Source organism: Leptopilina heterotoma, unplaced genomic scaffold, assembly GCF_015476425.1.
Source record: "Leptopilina heterotoma isolate Lh14 unplaced genomic scaffold, ASM1547642v1 Lhet_278, whole genome shotgun sequence".
NCBI lineage: Eukaryota > Metazoa > Arthropoda > Insecta > Hymenoptera > Figitidae > Leptopilina > Leptopilina heterotoma.
This window is the reverse complement of record NW_025110986.1, coordinates 2683804-2708223: the sequence shown is the minus strand read 5'-3', so window position 1 is coordinate 2708223 and position 24420 is coordinate 2683804. Positions and strand designations below refer to the sequence as shown.

At 26.3% G+C, this 24420-nt stretch overlaps 2 protein-coding genes across 2 annotated transcripts in view; one reads left to right on the top strand and one right to left on the bottom strand.

Annotated features, from left to right (window-relative positions):
* Positions 1-7888: 7888 nt before the first annotated feature.
* Positions 7889-24109, bottom strand: LOC122504053 (C-factor). Its single transcript, XM_043614935.1, has 5 exons — positions 23829-24109; positions 21569-21620; positions 18975-19165; positions 11968-12117; positions 7889-8335 (listed from the first exon to the last, which is right to left on the bottom strand). Exons 1-5 carry the CDS (start codon positions 23955-23957, stop codon positions 8111-8113), a joined length of 747 nt encoding a protein of 248 aa, XP_043470870.1. The 5' UTR covers positions 23958-24109; the 3' UTR covers positions 7889-8110.
* The window catches only part of LOC122504052 (thioredoxin reductase 1, mitochondrial), a 32627-nt gene continuing 31775 nt past the window's right edge, over positions 23569-24420 (top strand). Inside the window, exon 1 of the mRNA XM_043614934.1 lies at positions 23569-23726. Within this exon, the coding sequence (XP_043470869.1) occupies positions 23714-23726 (13 nt within the window). The 5' untranslated portion in view covers positions 23569-23713. The remainder of the gene's footprint in view (positions 23727-24420) is intronic.

Below are 24420 nucleotides of genomic sequence, written 5' to 3'. Positions count from 1 at the left end.
AATTAATTAATTATTTTAAACACTTATTAATTGCCAAATATGTAATAAATGCTTTTAAATCATGTAAAAAGAAAATATAAAATGGCAATAACATACTTATTTTTTCAACATATAATTTATTCATTTTAATCAAATATGAATAATAGTAAGTAAGTAAGCAAGCAATCAAAAAAGCAAGTAAGTAAGCAAGTAAACATAAGTAAGTAAGCAAAAAGGAAATAAATAAGTAAGCAATTAAACATATAAGTAAGTATGTAAGTAAGTAAATAAGTAGGTAAGCAAGTAATCAAAAAAAAACTTGCTTGCTTACTAGTTTACTTTCTTATTTGCATACTTACTTGCTTACCTACTTATTTGCTTACTTGATTATTTCATTCCTGTGCTTACTTCCTGCCTTATTTACTTACTTCCTTATTTCCTTCTTGGTTACTTTGCTTACTTTCTTGTTTCCTTTCGGTTTACTTACTTCCTTATATGCTTACTTGCTTACTTTCTTATTTCCCTTTTGCTTACTTGCTTATTTCCTTCTTGATTACTTACTTTCTTATTTGCTTACTTTCTTACTTGCTTGTTTCCTTCTTGCTTACTTAATGCCTTATTTGCTTACTTGCTTATTTCCTTTTCGCTTTTTAATACCTCACAATTATTATTTAATATTTCAGAAAGATTAATTTTCTATTAATTAATTTAATAATTTCCAACTTGCAATTTTAATATGTATATTTTTAATTTTAAACTCAAAAATTTGAGAATAATAAGGATTTTCATAAATTATTGTTTTATTCCATTAAATACAAATTTAAACATTTTTCTTTATAATAATAAAAACATAATTTAAAAATATTTCATAAATTGACCTTGAATATAGTTAGAAATGATTCATTAATATAAATAATTTTTAATTTTGTACAACGATAGTTTATTAATTTGAATCTTTCTCACAAGCGGTGAAATAAAACTCAGATTAATATATAAGGACAGTTGAAACTTTCTGAAGCATTAATGTACGGAAAAAAAAGTACGTGAATCCTTCCTTGAAAGTGCTTGACTTTTGGATAGGACACAAAATACAAGGCTGTATTATATACTTTTTATTAGAAAATATAGAAAAGTCCTAGAGTTATTCTAGTACTAGTATGGGCAACAGTGTTTTTTAAATTTTAACGAAAAGTCATTTGTTGAGTTTTATAAAGTACGTGAAAGATTAGTTGACTGCGCTTGAAAATTCTGTAGAGCATGCGCAGTGTGCGTTGCGCGTTTCTACCCAAGGTAAATGCCAGCTGATCGTCTGTTTCCATTTGTGTTAATTTCAGATGTGAATATACTATTATTTTATGAAAAACAAATAGTGTTAATATACATTTGTCTTCAAGAATTGACTTTCAAAAAAATAGTTTTTATTTTGTGTTTCTCACAAAACAGAATGTTATGTAAGTCTCAGTTTTCAGTGAAATAGCATGTCTCAGAAGTCGTGAAAAATTTCACCATGTGGTATATAAGAACAATTCGATACGTACTTTTAAGTGTTAAGTGTGGGGCTCAAAGAAAAAGTGGTATAAAATAACAGTGCGAGCAAAAGTGAGTTAACTTTTCTGACGGGTAAGAATGGGCCAGATGAATGCTGCGAGGAAAAACAGAATTTCTTTCGAGCGCGAGCAAAAGCGGGCTAAATGGCTATCCCATTTTTGCTCTTAGTCAAAAGTTGATCCGCTTTTGCTCGCACCGTGAAGTCTATAGTAATGTCGAGATACGAGCCGTCGCTACATTTTGACAATTTGACGTTTGATTCCATTTCGTTTATTTTACTTTTATTTAATTGTTTCAATGTGTGAATAATAAAATAAGAATAAATAATAAAAATAATAATAATAATGTGTGAATATTGATAGAATATTCCTTTAAAGTGAACAGAATATTTCTTCCAAAACTTATTTTTAATATTTTGTTGTTGTTGAAAAATTTGTTAGTTACATTAAAAATATGATCATGTTATTTATTTATTTATATGTAGATAAATAATTTCCTAATATTTTTCAAGTTTTTAACATGCTAATTTTTACTGGAAAACTTTTTCATTTTTCTCGAAAATTTTTCTCGAAAAATTATTTTCAAAAGGTTGTTAAATAACAAATTTTAATAATTGAAATTAACAAAAAATTTCAAGTCAAAATTCCTAAACATTATAACTCTATTTCTTCCAAAGTTCAATTATTAAAATTTTTTTAATAAAAGTTTAGTTTCATAAGTCAATTTCAATTATTGTAATAAAATTTTTTAGAAATTCAATTATGTTTAAAAAATCTCGCATTAAAAATTCCTTAAAATGTAATTACTGACCTAAATTTGTGAAAAAAAGTAAGTATTTCAAATATACAAAAATTTGTATTTCAAATTTCCTACATTTATATTATTTACAAACTTTTTAACAAAAATTATATTTCAAATTAATTATTTTCAAAAAATTATAGTATGAAATTTAAGGCAAATTTTTAGCAATTAAAATTTACAAATATTCGTAGTTTAATTTTTCTAAAATTCAATTTTTATTAAATATACATTAGAATTTAGATTGAAATTTTAAATAATTAAATTTTAATGTGCCTGAAGTTGCCATCGATGCTCAGCATCGAAATTTTTTTTTCATCAGACCATCAATTTTTTCGCATTTTCGTACTCAAGTAGGTACCCAATAAATACCTAATAAGTTTCGTCCTATTATCGATAGGGGAAAGTTGCCAAATCAACCCCTAAATTTAAAAAAATAAAAAAAAATAGGAAAAAATTGTTATTTAAAAACTAATAACGAGACCATAAATTTTATTGCATAAAATGCATTCACTCGATGCCCAATGAATACAAAAAAATTTTGACTTGCAAGTCGATAGGGAAAAGTTGTCATTTTCAACCCTTAATATTTAAAAAATCGAAATCCTTTGACCAGCGATTTTTTTTTGTTTATTGTTTCTACATACTCCACTAATAATGAAAAATAATTTCAGAAAAATCGCCGCCCGGAAAACTTGATTTTTCTGCCCGTAAAAATTAAAAAATTGAAAAAAAAATAGAAAAAAATTTGTGAAAATTACAATTATCTGTTGACCAGGGATTTTCTTTTTGTTTATTGCTTCTACATACTCCACTAATAAGTAAAAATAATTTCAGAAAAATTGCCGCCCGGAAAACTTGATTTTTCTGCCCGTAAAAATTAAAAAATTGAAAAAAAATTAGAAAAAAATTTGTGAAAATTACAATTATCTGTTGACCAGGGATTTTCTTTTTGTTTATTGCTTCTACATACTCTACTAATAAGTAAAAATAATTTCAGAAAAATTGCCGCCCGGAAAACTTGATTTTTCTGCCCGTAAAAATTAAAAAATTGAAAAAAAATTAGAAAAAAATTTGTGAAAATTACAATTATCTTTTGACCAGGGATTTTCTTTTTGTTTATTGCTTCTACATACTCCACTAATAAGTAAAAATAATTTCAGAAAAATCTATTTTTCAATTATTATTGTTTACAACAATTTAAAAAAATTATTATATGTTTTATTAATTGCCTAGTGGTCTTCTTGGATTATCTTGAACTGATTTAAATCATGTGCAGTAACGGAATAAGAAATAAAAGTCCATTTTAAAAAATTGTATTAATTTGTTAACTTTGATTAAACTAAAAAATTATAAACAATTAATATCTCAAAAATCAGTCTCAAGGGATGTCATAAGAATTTATTCCCCTTTAATTTAAATACAAGAACACTCAAATCGTTTAAAAATTGTAGGCTGAAGACATTTTTGAAAAGTAAATTGTAAAAAAATCCCACTGTGTGTAGGACCAAAATGTCATTTGGTAGTCCCTATTCGATTTTCGTTCGTTGTGCTAAACGTGGAAAGCAACGTAGCGAGTCTTTAAATCTCAAGGTAAGCCGAAAATTGCCGAACGCACCAGAGCTAGGACCCAACAGGCAAACACTCAAGTTCGCGGAGAGAACAGGCGACGTTGAGAGTTTGTGTTGGAGAATTACTTCGGGTGTATTCGGGTAATCTCGTCTTCCCGTAGGATTTAAAGTATCGCTGCATTGGCCGAGCACTGAACGAATGCCAAAAGAAGACACGATAAATAAAAATCTCCCCTTGAATTGCACAATTCGGACAAATGGCAACTGTGATTTTAACAATTTTTTTTCTTATTTTTTTGAGTTTTACTAATATTTACGGGCAAAAAGTAAAACTTTCCGGAAGGCAATTTTTTTAAAATTATGTACACATATTAGAGGAATATGTAGAAGTAATAACAAAGAAGAAAAAATCCCTGGTCAAAAAACAACTGTAATTTTTACATTTTTTTTTAATTTTTTAATTTTTTCATTTTTACGGGCAAAAAATCAAAGTTTCCGGTCGACGAATTTTTTGAAATTTTGTTGATACATTAGGGAAATATGTAGAAGTAAGAAACAAGAAGAAAATCTCTCGTCAAAAGAAATTTGTAATTTTCACCATTTTTTTACCTATTTTTTCTTAATTTTTTTGTTTTTACGGGCAAAAAAGTCAAAGTTTCCGGGCGACAATTTTTTTGAAATTGTGTAGATACATTAGGGGAATGTGTAGAAGTAAGAAGAGGAAGAAAATCTCTGGTCAAAAGACATCTGTAATTTTTACAATTTTTTTCTTATTTTTTTTTTGTTTTTATGGTCAAAAAAATCAAGTATTCCGGTCGGCGATTTTTCTGAAATTATTTTTATTTATCATTGGAGTATGTAGAAGCAATAAACAAAAAGAAAATCCCTGGTCAAAAGATAATTGTAATTTTCACAAATTTTTTTCTAATTTTTTTCAATTTTTTAATTTTTACGGACAGAAAAATCAAGTTTTCCGGGCGGCAATTTCTCTGAAATTGTTTTTACTTATTAGTAGAGTATGTAGAAGCAATAAACAAAAAAAATCCCTGGTCGAAAGATAACTGTAATTTTAACAAATTTTTTTCTAATTTTTTTCAATTTTTTAATTTTTACGGACAGAAAAATCAAGTTTTCCGGGCGGCAATTTCTCTGAAATTGTTTTTACTTATTAGTGGAGTATGTAGAAGCAATAAACAAAAAGAAAATCCCTGGTCAAAAGATAATTGTAATTTTAACAAATTTTTTTCTAATTTTTTTCAATTTTTTAATTTTTACGGACAGAAAAATCAAGTTTTCCGGGCGGCAATTTCTCTAAAATTGTTTTTACTTATTAGTGGAGTATGTAGAAGCAATAAACAAAAAAAAATCCCTGGTCGAAAGATAACTGTAATTTTAACAAATTTTTTTCTAATTTTTTCTTCAATTTTTCGGGCAGAAAAATCAAGTTTTCCGGGCGGCGATTTTTCTGAAATTATTTTTGCTTATTAGTGGAGTATGTAGAAGCAATAAACAAAAAGAAAATCCCTGGTCAAAAGATAATTGTAATTTTAACAAATTTTTTTCTAATTTTTTTCAATTTTTTAATTTTTACGGACAGAAAAATCAAGTTTTCCGGGCGGCAATTTCTCTAAAATTGTTTTTACTTATTAGTGGAGTATGTAGAAGCAATAAACAAAAAAAAATCCCTGGTCGAAAGATAACTGTAATTTTAACAAATTTTTTTCTAATTTTTTCTTCAATTTTTCGGGCAGAAAAATCAAGTTTTCCGGGCGGCGATTTTTCTGAAATTATTTTTGCTTATTAGTGGAGTATGTAGAAGCAATAAACAAAAAGAAAATCCCTGGTCAAAAGATAATTGTAATTTTAACAAATTTTTTTCTAATTTTTTTTTAAATTTTTTAATTTTTACGGGCAGAAAAATCAAGTTTTCCGGGCGGCGATTTTTCTGAAATTATTTTTACTTATTAGTGGAGTATGTAGAAGCAATAAACAAAAAGAAAATCCCTGGTCAAAAGATAATTGTAATTTCCACAAATTTTTTTGTAATTTTTTTTCAATTTTTTAATTTTTACGCGCAGAAAAATCAAGTTTTCCGGGCGGCGATTTTTCTGAAATTATTTTTACTTATTAGTGGAGTATGTAGAAGCAATAAACAAAAAAAAAATCCCTGGTCAAAGGATAATTGTAATTTTCACAAATTTTTTTCTAACTTTTTTTCAATTTTTTAATTTTTACGGGCAAAAAAGTCAAGTTTTCCGGGCGGCGATTTTTCTGAAATTATTTTTACTTATTAGTGGAGTATGTAGAAACAATAAACAAAAAGAAAATCGCTGGTCAAAGGATAACTGCAATTTTAATAAAGTTTTTTGTAATTTTTTTTCGATTTTTTAAATATTAAGGGTTGAAAATGACAACTTTCCCCTATCGACTTGCGGGTCAAAATTTTTTTGTATTGATTGGGCATCGAGTGAATGAATTTTATGCAATAAAATTTATGGTCTCGTTATTAGTTTTTAAATAACAATTTTTTCCTATTTTTTTTTATTTTTTTAAATTTAGGGGTTGATTTAACAACTTTCCCCTATCGATAATAGGACGAAACTTATTAGGTATTTATTGGGTACCTACTTGAGTAGGAAAATGCAAAAAAATTGATGGTCTGCTGAAAAAAAATTTTCGATTCTTGTCTGATTGTAAAGTAATTGAATTTAAATTTAAATACCTAAAACTTGAAATAATTATATTATTTTAAAATTAAAATTTTAAAAAATTGAATTTGTTAATTAATTTTGAAATAATATCATTATAAGTATTAAAGTGGTAATAATATAAAATATATGGGAAGAGTGAAACAGGCAAAAATGAATCTTAAAATGAGTGCGGGCAAAAACGGAATATATCTGTATCCCTTTCTTGCGCGCAGTGAAATCTTATCCCGCTTTTGCTCGCAGCCAAAAGTAATTCGTTTTTCCTCGTAGCGTAACATTTGTTTCTTTCTTCCGCGCTTACGAAAACTTGACTCACTTTTGCTTGCACTGTTATTTTATACCACTTTTACTTTGAGCCCCTCAAGTGTGTGTTTATATTTAAGTTATACGCGAATATATGTGTGTGTTATAGGTTAGTTCATAAGTGTTGACGAACGTCGAAAAGTGATACAATAATTGTTCTTTGTTTGTGTGATTAATTATCAATATATGTGAATGAATGAGTGAATTTCAGAAAAACTGTGTGAACAAGTGGAAATTATTTTTTTTATTTTACAATTTTTTTGAAAGTCAATGAAATTCTCAAGCAAGGTACTAGAATATTTCATTGACTGCTTTTGAAACTCTCATGCAAAATGACTAGACTGTTTTTAGTATTTTGTGTCGTATCCAAAAGTCAAGTACCGAGTCAATGAAAATTTCACGTACTTTTTTTTTCCGTGTGTAAAGCGTGCGATGTATGTATTAGTGTATGCGTTTAGAATGTACTGTAGGCAGGTGTATCAATTAGTATTTGTTCGTAAACAATTGTAGAGGGTTTAGGTAGTGATTAAAGTAGGTAAATTGAGAGTTACGGCAGTATTAATATAGATCTACTGAAGTAACATTATTTTTTATTTTTGTTCTTCAAGTTTTACCGAACTTTCAGTAAATTGCAACTCGTCAGTTTTACCGAAGACTTTATCTTACGTTTTACCGAACTGTAAGTGAAGCGCTAATACATGTATCGTGAGCTTTATGATTTTTACATTATTTTTCAATGCAATTTCTTTTACAGTCTAGTTCTTGAAAAACTACTGTTTTGACACTTCATCCCAGTTTTACCGAACTAAATTCAGTAAAATTTCAGGAATAAATTTTTTCGTGTATCTTTTATTTCTTTAAAATTATCTTTATTAATTCCACAAAATTTATAAAAATTCTATACAATTTTATAAGTTAATATCTTTATTATAATACATAATAATTATTGATACAATTGAAAGATTAGGAATGAAAAAAAAATTGCTGTTCTACTTTTATTTTGATGTAATATTCAAGATCTCAATTTACAGTGTAAACACTTTCTATTGGTTTTCAAAGATTCAATGCTAACGGCATTATTAAAATCATAAAAAGAAAAATAAATTGCAGAGAACGTGAAGGGCAAATTATCGAAAATAATATATAAAAAAAAGTAAATATTTCAAAAAGAGGAAAATATTGGGCAAAAAAGAATAATCTTTTTTACCAAGGTAAACTTTTACCGTCGTGTTGTAAGAAAGTACCAGTATCTTCGGCTTTTAAATTATGCAAAGTATTTAAAATATCATCAACACTTTTATCAACTTCCAATGGTGCTTGCATTCCACCCATTTCAGTTTTCACCCAACCTGGATGCATACTAATTGACAAAATTGCATTTTCTTTTAAATCAACGCTCATTGATTTTGTTGCCGCATTCAATGCACTCTGAAATGTAAAATTAAATGTAAATTAATGTATTAATTAATTATAGGTACAATATGATTAAATTAATAGTTGAGTATACAATTAGATTAATGATAAAAGATAAAATCAATTCAGTCAGGTTTTAATTTACTATGGTAATTTTAATGTTCATTTAACCGTTCATTATTTTCTTAGAAATTTTAAATTCAAAAACTTTATATTCAGCTAATTGGAAATTCTACCCTAGAATTTTTACAATAACAGCATTTTCACAGGGCAGTAAAGTAAGCAATTTTTAGAAATAATCAATTATTTTATCACTCATTTTTGTATTTAAATTGTAATTTGAATTTTCGTACAACTTTTTCATAAGAATTGATTTCAATAAGAAATTCAGTTCAAATTTTAGAAAATATTTCAAGAATTTCAGTTTTAATTTTAATTCTTCGTGAATAAATAATTAAAAAATATTCAAAATTTATATTACAAAAATTGTACCTATTTAGAAATTCTAAAAGAAATGAGATTTTTACAAAATCGCAATTAAATTTCATTAAAATAAATTTTATATTTCAATGAATTTTATTCTCTCACTTTAAAAAATTATTTTTAAATATTATTGTACTTTTTGAAGAATTGTAACTAAAAATTTTGAAAATAATTAAATTTCACAAAAATATTTTTGTATTTAAATAATTCAATTATCGTGGTTGAATTCTAATAAGAATTGATCTAAACAAAAATTTTAGTTAAAATTTTCAAAAGTACCTAATTGAATATTAGAAACATTGTCATTTTTAGAAATATAGGGGAATGTGGTCTTATGTCGGCACTGTGGGTAAAGTCGGCACCCCCCTTTTTTGCAAAGATGGTTCACATGTCGATTCGAAAATTTTGTGATTTTACATGTTAATAGACACGGACATAATTTATGCCCAAAATTTCTATTCTTGTTTAATCTACTCATCGTGAGCACGTTTTTATTTTTTTCCACAAACTGAATATCATTTTCCTCCTTTACACGGAAGTAGCTGCAGATAAGTAAATATTTTGGAAATTCCAAATAAATGATTGTTCTGGTTTCTTCATTTAATGTTGTAACTGATGGGTTATGTCAATTTTTCAATTAAAATTTTGTTGTTTGTGTAATGATGTGAAATTTGTATACATTGGTGATGGTCCTGAGTCGGCACCAAACAGGTGGTCCTTAGTCGGCACCTATTTGTTTATTTTTTTTATGTTTTGACATATTTTTGTTTTTATATTTTTTGTGTTTTTTCTCTACAGATATGGGGCGCAGCTTTAAGCGCAAGTCTCCGGTGCAAAATATTAGTTGCATTAAACGCGCGTTAGCAGCAATGAAGCTCGGTATGTCTTGTAAACGAGCTATACATATATATGGAAAAAAATTTGGAAAAAAAATCAAAACGAATCATTAACGGAGAATGATGGCACGATACCAATGGAAATAAATTTAGAGAATCTAGTTGTTGTAACTGCTGGCCATAAGATGGTGAATAATTACTTTTTTTATATCTCGGTCGAAAGTACATACTTCCCTCTTCGCTTTCGCAGCAGAAAGTAGAACATTTGTGCATTGGTTGATCTTCGCACTAGCCATCTGTTAGAGCGGGGGGAAAATAAGTTATTGTCTTAAATGGTTTAAATATGTTTTAATTCAGCTTTTAAACGTAAACATTATGGTCTTTTTTCTTATATTCAAGCAAAGAAAAGGGTGCCGACTTAGGACCAGGGGGGTGCCGACTTAGGAACACTATTTTAAGAAATTGACAAAATGCACCTTTTCACTCTTCATTGGATTAAGATTACAAAAGCCATTCAATATCGTTCTCAACAACATATACTTGTAGGAAAACGATCGCTGAACACAAGTAAAAACTCACCAGAGTCAATAAATTCAATTTTCTTATTATTTTCATCCAAATATCTTAGTATGCCGACTTAGGACCACTCTCCCCTAATAATTAAATGTCAAAAGGTTTTAAATTGAAATTATTTGAAATTTCAATTAAAATAAATAACAAAAAGGTTTTAACTAATTTGTTTAAAATTTTTATTTTTATAAATTAATTTTAAAGTTTTGAATAATTTAATGTTGAAATTTTAAGAAAAATTAGGTTTTTGGAGAATTGTAATTAAAATTTTTTCGAAGATAATTGAATTCCCGAAAATAATTTAAAAAATTGAAGCAATCAAAAATTGTACACGCGTGTAGTTATGGTAGTTATTAAACTAAAACAAAAAGTAAATACGAAAACTAAATATTTAGATATCTATCGATTATATTTTAATTTCTGAGTTTTTGAATTAAATTTAATTTAAAAAAAAATATAAAAATTAACTTTGACTGAACTGGTGAACTATTAGCTTATTTTTCCCTATTATATATATTATTTGAAAATTGTAAATAATATGATTTAATGATTTAAATGAAATAATTAATAATATTAAAAAAATGTAAATATTAGGAAATATTTTCCTACACCATTTGTTACTAGATAATAAAAATTTATGTCTAATAAAGTTCTTTGTCAGTTTAGATGAATATTTATTGCAGTAAAATTGGCAATTTTAATTTTAAAAAAATCTGCACTGGTTTATCAGTAATAATTAATTATGCGCCGTAATTGATGTCGTAATTGACGTGCAGAAACTGACTAAAGTGCGTAGTAATTGACCAGCGTTGCCACAAAAATTTGATTTTCGTTTTCCTTCCATTTTCCTGATTTACAGATAAAATTTTGACTTTTTCCCTGAATGACACTTTTTAAAGAACTAACTTCTTCAGAATTTGTAATTCAAATTTTCCAAATATAATTTGAAATTTTTTGAAATTCAATTATTTGTAAAAATTGTAAACGCGACTCTAGTAAAAATAAATTATTTTTCAAATTTTTAAGTAAAATTATTTGCTTAATAATTTATGAGTAATACTAATGTTGAGGAATTATTTTGACTTGTGTGGTTTTATCGAGATTAGAAGGCAGAATGTAAAATTCGGAAGTCGATGACAACTCGTCAAGATGAGTAGTCAACAGTTTATAATCTATTCTCAAAATTTGATATTGTATTTCTTTGTTTCGAAAAGATAGTAAAGAACTATTTTAATGTATTTTTGTGTTCTAAGTTATTGAATTTAATGGCAAAACTCCCAACCTACAGTGAAAGCCCTAAAAGTGACGAAGGATTGTTCTTTGATTACAAAAATAATTTTGATTATTCAACACTAATAATTCTATGATAGTTGTTCAAGATTTAAGTTACATATGTTAAATAAATTAAATTTCCTTTCATAACTTTCGAATAATGGAAACTTTGCAATTGATTTCTTTTATTATAAATGTCGAATTTTCTATTTTAAAGGCGTCTAAACAAGAGTTTCGCTGTAACTAGCACATTAACCGTAAAATAAAATATAAATGAAAAATGAAATAAATGAATAAAAGTAGAATAGAATTAAATGAATATAAATCGAAATGGAATTAAATAAATATAAGCAAAAATAGGTATAATTAAATCAGATTAATTTAATATAAATGAAATAAGTAAATAAATATAAATAAATTTCTTTAATTAGCGTATTTCATTTTTCAAAATTAATTAAATTCTATAGAATATATTAATCAACAAACCTTGCTGCATCTATAAGGATAATATCCTCCCGAATCGTTTTGAGATATGCTTCCAAGAACTGAAGAAATATTCACAATTGCAGCCCGCGAAACACTCATTGGTTTATCTTCTTGGCTTTTCGCTCCTTTTTTCAAAAGAGGCAAAAGATTCTGTTAACAAACAAATTTATTATTTACACAATATAAATCTTAATTCTACTTAAGATAAACTTAATTAATAATAATTAACTGCATTTTCCCCCTTTAATTATATTAATTATATACAATTACAAATTAATGTTTTTTATATTTAAAATTTTTTACTATAAGTTAATGTTTAATTACATATTAATTTTAATTTCACTATTTCACTATATTTTTTGAAAAATAAGTAAAAAATATTTCGTTCATTTGAACGTTAAAAACTTTAGGAAAATAAATTTTATAAAATTTTAATAAATCCTTCAAAACTATTCAATTATTTTTTTATTTTTTAATAAAATTTTTCAAAAGAATCCAATTATTTTCTAAAATTTTAATAAATCCTTCGAAACAATGCAATTATTTTTATAAGTAGTAGGTAAGTAAAATTAATCGCAAGAATTAAATTATTTTTTATAAATAATAAAAATCTTCTCATGATTTCAATTATTTTTAATACAATTTTAATAAACTTCAATAATCAAATATTTAAATTTTAAACTCTTTGGGGTCCCTACTTTTGCGGCTGCAGCCGACTTAGGTTTAGGAGTACTCGCATTTGCCTGGACATTCGGCCAGGGGAGAGGAAAACTGCAGAAAACCTACTTCCCGAGTACAACCAGTTTATTGACGTCGAATCATGAATGTACATTTGGATAGCGGGATAGCCATCACAAATGCACAAACATAACCTCGGCGTAAAATCTCCCGTTTGATATATCTCGATCAGTGAAAAACACCGAAACTGTAGCGATTCACAGAGGGTCACCCATCCAAGTATTAACCGCACTCAAAGTGGCTTAAACCTCCGTGATCGCAAGCAACGGGATTCCACCAACCGAGCTATACCATCGGTTTAAAATTTTAATAGTAAAATTATTTATTACAACTATTAACAAAATCGATTAAGTATATTCAATAAATTAAAGAAATTTTTTTGAAAGAATTCAATTATTCTCAAAACCTGTAATAGTATTAGGGTAATGTTACCTTGAGTGGACCGCCTAAGCTTTTTTTCTAAAAAATTCTTTATGACAGCAAATTAATCGGAGGTTTCTATTCCAAGCTTTAGTTTATATCCCTAGATAAGTGTTTATACCATAATAGCATTGATTTTTTTTTATTTGGGAAAAACAATTGACTTTAAAAAAATAGCTCATTTTTAAGGAATGAAAAAAGTGTAACCTTGAGTGGACCACTCTTAAAAAATTGTAAAAGTTATTCTAAATTCTGTAATGTATTTAATATTTCTGATATATTGAAACAAAATTTATGCTTATGCAGCTTCAGACCATGTTTGTGTCGCAATGTTTACAAAATGAAACCATTTTCAATAATTTTGGCACATATCACATCAAAATCACAAAAAAATTAATAAAGAACATAAAACAGTTTCAAACCAATTTATTGTCAATTTATTTCCATAAAAATGTTAAACTGACATTAAAAATATAAAAAACAGGCAGTCCACTCATGGTTATAAACTGTGGTCCACTCATGGTGACATGCAACTTTTTATGGCAGACACCAAAATTTTTTTACATTCTCATCAAAAATGAGAAAGTCTTGGATTTGTGCGATTTTGAGAAATTTCTAATTTTGATAAATCTTCACGTTTCATGACCCCCTGATTCCAAAAAAAATGGTTTTTAGAGAAGTGTCTGTCTGTCGATCTGTCTGTCTGTCTGTAGAAAATTTTGTCTCGACGATAACTCGAATAAATTTTAATGAATCGACTTGCAATTTGGGGTGCTTTTTTAGTCCATTAAAATGAAGCCTGATTTCGTTGGACATTTCATTTCGTCAAAAAACGACAAAAATACAAAACTTTTAAATTTTCAAAATTTTGTATTTTTTACAATTTTCAAAAAAATATTTTTTTCTAATTTTGTCCTTAAAATTTGTACAAAAACAAACAACTTTTCCTTTAGACACTTTTTTGTATAACAAAAAACGAAAAAGTTATGAATTTATTTTTTTTTTAAGTTTTTGGGCCAGGTTTATTTTTTAAGTTTTTGGGTCAGGTATAGCCAAACGGTTTATCTAGAACTAAAAAATTTTATTTTTAATTTAAAATATTTTTACATTCTCATCACATGAGAAGATATTATATTTGGTGGAAAACTGACTTTTGCTAATTGTATGAAATCTTTGCGTTTTGAGGTTCCCTGAATTCAAAAAACATGGTTTGGCGATTACGTCTGTCTGTAAGCCTGTCTGTCCGTCTGTCCGTAGACAAAAACTTTGTTCTGACTATAACTTTTGAAAAACTTAATTTTTTTAAGTTTTTTCGAATTGTTGACTTTTTGTCTCATCTCAGTAGAAGTGATTTATTTTTTCTTGTTGAAACGACGTGTAAATTTTGGAGGATTGTTTTTATTCTCTTAGTTCAAAATTTTTTTTGAAATTCTGTGCTATTTTTTATTATTTTGTTCTAATTTGGGTATCCTTCCTTTGCTTTGCTTACAATTTTTTAAGCAAAGAATACACGTTAATACCTGAAGTAATTCTCATACTTTTGAAAATGACCTTTATAATAATAAGAGAACATTAGAAAACGTTTACTATTTTATAAGTTATTCAAATATTTGTATAGAATTAAAAATGGCGATTTTTTCAAAATCTCTGAGAGAATTTCTTGTTTAAGCTCAAAATAACATATAATAACAATATTTGTTAATATATTTAATAAATTATGTATAAAATAATATATTATAATATTCTATAAAATTTAAATATTTCTTTACAAAAATAAATTTCGTCCTTTCTGAAGGACGGTTGCCGTACTGCCGACAAGACGCCGTAATGTGCAGAGAGGCGCGTCCTGCCGGAAGGCTCTTCCAAAAGTTTAGGCGCTTGAACGTTCTCTTAAAAAAATCATGCAGAAAATTCATCTAATTGTTCATTTTTAAATCTTCAGTAAATGTAACGTTTTTCTTATAAGAATTAAACTATCAAATCCACTGTATCCGGATTTACATGTTTTTAATCATACATTTATATTTACAAATCACGTATATAAGGGGAACGGGACATAATGGCTAATGGGCGTAATGAATAATTGTAATTTATTTAAAAATCGTAAATCGAAATGATTTTGCTCCAAACACAACTTGATGTACTGCAAGTTTCTACAAAGTTTGATTATTTATTATTCAATCACTATTGTAAGAAATATAGTAGAAAAACTGTATTTCACATATGAAAGTAACTTTTCAAAATTTTCATTTTTTCGTTCTAATTTTTTTAAAATAACTTTAAAAAAGAAACTAAAATCGCGTTTTAAGCTTGAAACATATTTTGAGGGCCAATTTGAGATTTTTGTTTCACACTTACTGTATTGATAAAAATTACAAAATATTTTCCAACTACCCTTGGGCGTGTTGGCTAATGCAACACGATATGCATAAAGAGCAACCTACGATACCTACGAAGTGTATGTTCATTGTAGAAACAAATGTGAGAGTAATATAGGGACGTTCGTTTTTTTAAAAGAAAGCTGAGATACCAGAGTAACTTTTCTAGGAGATGTCCGAGTAAATCAACAAAGAGTGAAAAGTTAGCTATTACACTCCGGTCTACACTACACAAAAAACTTATAATAATACTAATACTTTAAGAATATTTTAGCTGCTTCTGCAAATCATGTTTCTGCTAAGAGAGTTAGTAGAATTAAAAATAACTTCACAATTTTATCATCAAGACCAAACAAGTTGTTCATTTCATGATCATTAAGCTTCCTCAATATAATATATACCAATCGTTTAATTTTTTATTTTAGAATAATTATTTTAAAGTGTTAAGATAAAATTTCAAAAAATACAAAATTTCAATTTTTTGTGAAAAATTAAAATATTTATTAATTCTACAAATTTGGATAAAATATATACTTTATATACATGAATCGATTCGTTTTTATGTCAGGTATGCAATTTTGACAAGAATTAATAAAAATTTTAATATAGAAAAAAGTTATTTCAAAAAATCCAAAAATTAATTTTTTCAAAAATTAAAAAATTGTTGAAAAAAAATTTTTTTTTAGATATTTTTGAAAATCCTTCTGTCTGATTTTTGGTATTCGTGACCGTAATACACCTACAAAATTTTATCAAAATCCGTCAAGACGTGTAAGAGAAAATTTGTCCACAAGAATCGGTGACATACACACACACATACACACATACATACACACATACATCCGGACACTTGTTCCTCTCGACGAATTATGTATACTACACTTGAAAATTTGTAAAAATAATTGATTCTAAAAAATTCGGAAATCGACATCACTATAAGGCTTCCTTTAAGAGGAAGCAAAATATACATTTAAATGCACTTAATCTTGCAATCATCAGCAAACAAAAACATGTGATGAGAATGTAATCCTTAAAGTCGTAGTAACTTGCGAAGCGCGCAACAACACACGGAGCGCGACGTGCGAAATAATCGCCGGAGCGCGAAGCGAGCCCCCGCGCGAAGCGCGGACAGATTTTTTTGAGTCATAATTATCACCTTATTAAACTAAGACAATCAATTTCAATGTCCAAAGTAGTAGGAAAAAAATAAGTTACCTTTTAAAACTTAAATTTTACACTACTTTTACACTTCCGAATCACTTTACTCATTGTAAGAGCGACTTCTTTTTTGGTTTGTGTTCTTAAAAATGCGTTACATGAAACGATAACGTATATGATTATCGCAGAACATAAATTCTTACGGCTTCTAGGTGCGGTGCTGCTATTCGTTTTATTTATTTCACGTTTCCGCTGTCAGATAACTTAAAAACTCAGGTGGTCCACTCAATGTGACATTACCCTACCCATCTATTCTTCGAAAGAATTAAATTATTTTTTCTTTTAATAAAATTCCTTGAATGACTAAATTATTTTAGAAAATTGTAATAAAATTCTGAGAAGAATTTAATTATTTTCTAAAAGTTTTAATAAAATTAATTCAATGTTTAATTTCAATTATTAAGAAACACAATTATTTTAAAAACTTGAAAGAAATTGTTCATAAAATTCAATTACTTACAAAATTTTCAATTAAAATTGAACCCGCCGACGACCAGAAGGGCTTACGCAATGTTTTCGTTGGCGAATAGCGGAGACTCGCTGAACGCGGGGCCAACGAAAACATTGCGTAAGCCGCAGTCGACGGCGCGCAGTGGAACTTTTTGCACTTTTTTTTGTCAAAATCTAATATATAATATATAATATATAATATATAATATAATATATAATATAATATATTATTTAATATATTATATAATATATAATATATATAATATATAATATATATATAATATCTCTCGATAGAGTGGACCAAAATGAGTGATACTTGGGCCAAAATAAAGCTAGATAAATACAAAATAAGAAAAAATTATAGAGAAGTTTTTTTCTAATTTTCCTGGTCCAGAAAACATTCCAGAAGTAAGCAATTTAAATGGTAAGCTTCTGAGGTTGCTACATTAAAATATGAATGATGAAACTTTAACTTTCAAAATGGCGAATACAATATGGAGGATTAAAATCTCGAAAAATAATCGATTTTTACAAAACTTGGTTTTTAGGTGCTTTTTGGGTCGTGGAATATAAGTATAACATTCAAATTGAGAAGTTCAACATGGCGGTTCCAATATGGCGGACTAAATTCCCAAAAAACACTCGATTTTTATACTGTTTTTTAGGACACTTTGGAATTTTTGCTTACTTCAATTAGTTAATCCTCACTTTCACACTTTACAATTAATATTAATTCTAAGTTTAAAAAAATATCTTTAAGAAAGCAGTAAAATACAAAGTTTGGGAAAAATCAAAATACTTTTTGAGTGCTTATATTCCATAATATTAAGTCCACAATATTGAATTTCTCAATTTGAATATTATATTTATATTCTACGACCCAAAAATCATCTATAAGAACCAAGTTTGGTAAAAATCGAGTACTTTTGGGGAATGTGGTCTGCCATATTGAATATTATATTTATATTCTGCAACCCAACAAACATCTAAAAACTAAGTTTGGTAAAAATCGAGTATTTTTTGGGAATTTAGTCCGCCATATTGGAACCGCCATGTGGAATTTCTCAATTTGAATGTTATATTTATATTCTACGACCCAAAAAGCATCTGAAAACCAAGTTTTGTAAAAATCAATTATTTTTTTAGATTTTAGTCCGACATATTGTATTCGCCATTTTGAAAGTTAAAGTTTCATACACATTTTAATGTAGCAACCTCAGAAGCTTACCATTAATGAGTTTTGTAGGGTTTCACAATTTTTTTTTGTCTGTATACTTCAATTTGTCAATTTTTTAAAAATTGCTAACTTCTCGAATGTTTCCTGAACCAGGAAAATTAGAAAAAACTTCTCTATAATTTTTTCTTATTTTATATTTATCTAGCTTTATTTTGGTACAAGGATCACTCATTTTGGTCCACTCTATCAAGAGATATTAGGTTTTAACAAAAAAAATGCAAAAAGTCCCACTGTGCGCCACAGAGAGGTTTGCCTATCTGTATTAAGTGAACTTTTTGGTGTAGAATTATTAAAAAATACATTTTTTAAAACTCTTATTGTAAAAAATTTATGATAGTTATTGCAAAAATTTCTTTTGGATATTGTTACATTTTACAAGAAAAGAATTAAAAAAAAATTTTTTTGAGTATTTTTAGTTCAATTATTTTGTAACTGTAGATATAATGTAGAAATGTAGAAAATAATACAAAAGTCAATCGGAGACCTGTACATGTTGTAAACTTAACCAAAGTAATAAAAATAATTATAATAAAACTACTAATAATACTAATAATAATTGTAAATACCTGTGTTAGCATAATAGGCGCAATTGTATTAATAGCAAAATTATCTTTAAGCTGTTCTTCTTTCACCAATCCAAGTCGAGTGAATTTTGTTGAAACTCCCGCATTATTAATGAGAAGATTAAGTCCAGCTTCACCAACTACTTCATTAACAGCCTCAAATACTTTTTTATAATCGTTCACATTTTTCAAATCTGAAAACGAATAAAAATACATATATTTTCCATAATTAAAAAAAATAAACGTCAAACCAAAAAAATGATAAAAATTGTAACTAAAATAACTAAAATTTCACTTTTTTAATTTTATTTTCCGTCGAAAAGAAAGAAATTAAAATATTATTATTTCAGCATAAATTAATTTTTCCACTTGGAAACTATTTGAATTGTCTTTAATTTACTTTACATTCTGTAATTATTATATTTCACATTCATTAAATATTATTATTATGAAATGGAATACATTTTATAACTTCTTCGATAATAATTATATATATAGTGGAAAACATGATCAATATAAAGACTTTTGTTGTTGTATTAGTTTTTTACCTTGAATTAAAAATTAACAATATGTTTGAAAGAAAAATGTCTAGTATCGATCCGAAACATAGTTTTATTCTTAGTAGAAATCTAATCTTTCCGTGATGATGCTGATACGATCTTTTAATCGATATTTATATTATTTACACAATAAAACTCTTGAATTAATGCATTTTTTTAGTATTATGTATTAGAACAACAAGAAATACAAATTGAAAATTTTGAAATAGGGTAACTGCACCAATTGCCGAGGGTGCTCCAATTGTCGAGGATAATAATTTTCTTTTTTAGATAAATAATATAATATATAATATTTAAGAACAAAAAAAATTTCTAAATAATCTTTGTATTTTCAACTGTATATTTATATATACAAATTTCGTAGCGGTTCTACTAAAATAATTATTTAATTAATATTATAATTCACTGCTGTGAAATTTACACGAATCTCCATTTTCTTAATACTTCAGGTTGATTAAAACAGATTTTTAGAAATGCAAAATAAACGTATTTATAATGACTTTTTGTGTACAAAATTATTATTATAATTTTGTACACGAACTAAATTAATTTTGTATGCATGTTTTTTTGTTAAAAAAAAATATTTAATATTTTTTAAAAGCAAATCATCGGTATTTGGTTCCTTTTTTGTGACAGTTCCATTTTTCGAGGTAATGACTCGAAAATGGGTGTAGTCACTTTTTTCGCTGATGCACTATTTATCGATGGTTAAGTGTTAATTTACTAAACGTCAAACATAAATGCCAAACATTTATAGGTACAGAGAAAAAGAAAAAAAATGCTCCAAAAATTTACAACCAACAGAAAATAATCAACCAAAAAAACGAGGAAGACCGAAAAAAAAATTAATAAAAAAATGCATTATTTAAAACTAAAAAATTTTGTGCTATAGTTTAATTATAATTAACCATTATATTTACAGTTCGTAATAAAAGTTTATTTTATTCGTTTACAAATTTAATGTGACTTAAATTAAATTATTCAATTATAGTTAAATAAATATATTTGTTTTCTGGTAATGTTCTATAATATTTTTATCGAAAAAATAAATATCTACTCGATTTTCTAATATCTGTACAGGTTAATTGTTAGGTTATATTGGGTTATATGTTTAAAAATGTCATACCCTCGACAATTGGAACAGACCCTCGAGAAATTAGCACAAGACCATCGACAAATGGTGCTTTTGCTCGATTGACTTTTAAATATATTTTTTGCTTAACAATTTAGTTTATATTAAAAAAATAAATATGAATATTAAACATTATTAGATCCTTCGTCCAATAATATACAAAAATCAAATTTTAAAGTGCATTTACTTCCGAGAAAAAAAATGTCAAAGTCACATGTTGCCTAAAACCCTCGACAATTGGTACAGTTACCCTAACTACCAAAAGATTAAAAGTATGTATGTATGTACAACAAATAATAAAAAGTCTAAAGCAGAAGTTTTTGAATGAAAATTTTATAATAGAAATTTCAAAATAAATATTTTATATGTAATAGAAATTTTTATAATAAAAATTGTCCGATAAAAATTATATAATGAAAATATTCAATAAAAATAATTCGATAAAAGAAATTTTAGAAAAAAATTTGTGAAATTTTAAGTGCGCAGTGAAGTGAGGAACGAGAACTTTCCTTTATTTTCAATCTAAAAAAAAGTTCGAAATGAAATCAAAAAGACAACGGAAAGCGGACAAAAATAAAGGTTTTTTTTCTTCCTGTCTTAAAATGTCTGAAACTTTGCATTCTGAGTCGAGTGATGAGGGCGAAAAGGAAGTAAAAGTCGTTGAAGAATTAAAATCTTCAAAAAATGGAAAATTAATCAAAGGTGAAGAAAATTGATAAAATTATTTATAATTTAACAAAACCTTTTTCTTTCGGTCATTTTCTTGGTTATAATTTGAAAATAAATATTGTCAAAAACTTGATATTATTTTTCTTTTTTTATTTTTTTGAAAACAAATATTATTTTCTATTAAATTAATTAATTTTGTTTACAACTGATAAAATAATTATTTTTATTTTATTTACCAATAGTAATTATGTGCAAATTCGGATTCGAGTCAGCAAGACTTTTGAGTTCCTGAAAAAACAATGAAAATGATTAATATTTTTTTCGACACTTATTAATTTTAGTTCTGGTATTATGATTTTGCTTCCTCATAAAGGAAGCCTTATAGTGATGTCGATTTCCGAATTTTTTAGAACCAATTATTTTTACAAATTTTCAAGTGTAGTATACATAATTCGTCGAGAGGAACAAATGTCCGGATGTATGTGTGTATGTATGTGTGTGTGTGTATGTCACCGATTCTTGTGGACAAATTTTCTCTTACACGTCTTGACGGATTTTGATAAAATTTTGTAGGTGTATTACGGTCACGAATACCAAAAATCAGACAAAAGGATTTTCAAAAATATCTAAAAAAAAAAATTTTTTTCAACAATTTTTTAATTTTTGAAAAAATTAATTTTTGGATTTTTTGAAATAACTTTTTTCTATATTAAAATTTTTATTAATTCTTGTCAAAATTGCATTCCTGACATAAAAACGAATCGATTCATGTATATAAAGTATATATTTTATCCAAATTTATAGAATTAATAAATATTTTAAATTTTCACAAAAAATTGAAATTTTGTATTTTTTGACAATTTATCTTAACACTTTAAAATAATTACTCTAAAATAAAAAATTAAACAATTGGTATATATTATATTGAGGAAGCTAAATGATCATGAAATGAACAACTTGTTTATTTTATTTCTTTTTGAAATTTGTGCTTATATTAATATAATAATATTTATTTTATTGTGATTATTATAAACAAAGTAATAATTTTAAGGGTAAATAGTTATTTATCAATTTATTCGATTTGTCATAATAATGACCTCATTGCAATTCCTTTCTAATTGTAATTATTATTACAACGGAAGAAATTTGCAAGGTCATTTTCAGATGAGTTGTCAATGATTTGTTGTTATTATTATTACTACCTATTATTTATTTTATATATGTAATTTATACGTTTATTTATTCAAGTTCCATGATTTTTTTAATTACCTTTTATATTGTAATTTTATGTAATTTGAATTTTTAACTTCATATCTCAATTTTTAATTCGTTTCAATTTGAGTTGCAATTTTCCAGAATTGTATAATTTATCTCCGTCATTGTCTTACACAATCAGGTGTAATCCATATTTTACAACATGACATTGAAAATTTTTTTTATATTAAATAAAATGCAATATATTTTATTGAAAGGTACTTTTTTCTATATTATATTCTTTTTTTATTCTATGCCTAAATAAACATTTATTATGTTATTAAACTTTCAATGAGTTTTAAAAATATACTAAAATTTATTCGTTTGTCGTTATTAAAAATTAAATTTAGCTTTTCACAATTTACATAACCTCAAAAATAATTATTTTATTTTTTATTCTTTGAAAACGGTGTAAAAGTTGTAAACTTAAAATTACTTACCAACAAATGCTCTTTAGCAAATTATTTTTTTCCACCCTTAGTTTTTTTTATCATGATGAACGGATAATTTATTTTCAACAACATTAATACAAGTTCAAAAAACTCAAAAAAACCTTTTTTTTTAAAAAATATTTCTTGTTTTTGTGTAAATCGTAAACAACAATTAAAATTTCATTTTTGAAAATGCAGAATCAGAATTGTTAAAACAAGCATTTCCAAAATCTAAGTCTAAAATTGCGCATGCGTCTAAACTTTTTTTTCTGTTGGTTTATTATAATCCAAAGGTGCATTTGAAATAATTATTAAAAAAAGTTTATTTTTCATAAACAATTAAAATTATTTCCTTGTGCATTGAGAGTATTTACTGATTGTCAGAAATAATATTTTTCATTTTTGAACTAAAATTACAATTTTTCTCTTAAAAGTTTAAATACATTTAGGATTTTAAATTCACGCGGGAATTTCGAACCAATGAGGGCAAACGTTATGGCCTATACGCAATACTGAAATTAACAGTGTTTGGAAACATCATCATCGTTTTATATATCCGTCAAGAAAAATTAATTTCTTTTAGTTCATTTACAACCGTTACTACTGAAAGTTGTGGTTTTGTGTGAAACAATTTTTATTTATAAAAATCCTAATAACCGATTATATTTTTTAAAGTTTTGACACAAATCGGAAATAATGGCACCAATTGGTAAGTGTGGTAAAAATTTGTTTTTAGGTTACATAAAATTTAAAGTGTAATTTTAACAATGAAACACCCTTTTTTATTTGTCCATGAAATAGAAATACTTACAGTCGCTTTACTAATGTCCCGACAGGTAGCGAAGATAAATTCCGGTTGGAATTTTGTTCCTTGAACAAATTTTTTGACGAGACCAAGACCAATTCCTCGATTTCCGCCCGTTATTAATACAGAACGCATTTTTCTTCCCTTTAAATACAAAAACCGGCTTTTTTTTACAAAAACGAAAAAAATTCTCTTAATGTTAGACGCGGCGCACGCTCTTCATTACTGACAGTGCATTTTATACTTGACTATTGTCATATGATTTAATCTCGGTTTGATTATTTTTTCCGGAATATATTTTTAGGCAATAAGTGAAAAATAATGGAGATTTGTGGTCTTATATCCGTTTAATATTTTTCTCAATTGTCTGAATTTATTTCAACAACAATTTATTTTTAACTTTAATATGAGCAATTGAATTTCCCTCCAAAAATTGATAAAGGAAAATAATTTTCTAATAAAATAATATCAAAATTTTGTAGGACTTCAAAAGAAAAGCTAACATTTTGTATTTTTTTATCCAAAAATTAAAATTAAAAACACTGTCATAAAAAATAATTTAGTAATAAATGTGTAAAAGTGAAAGTTATGTTTAAAA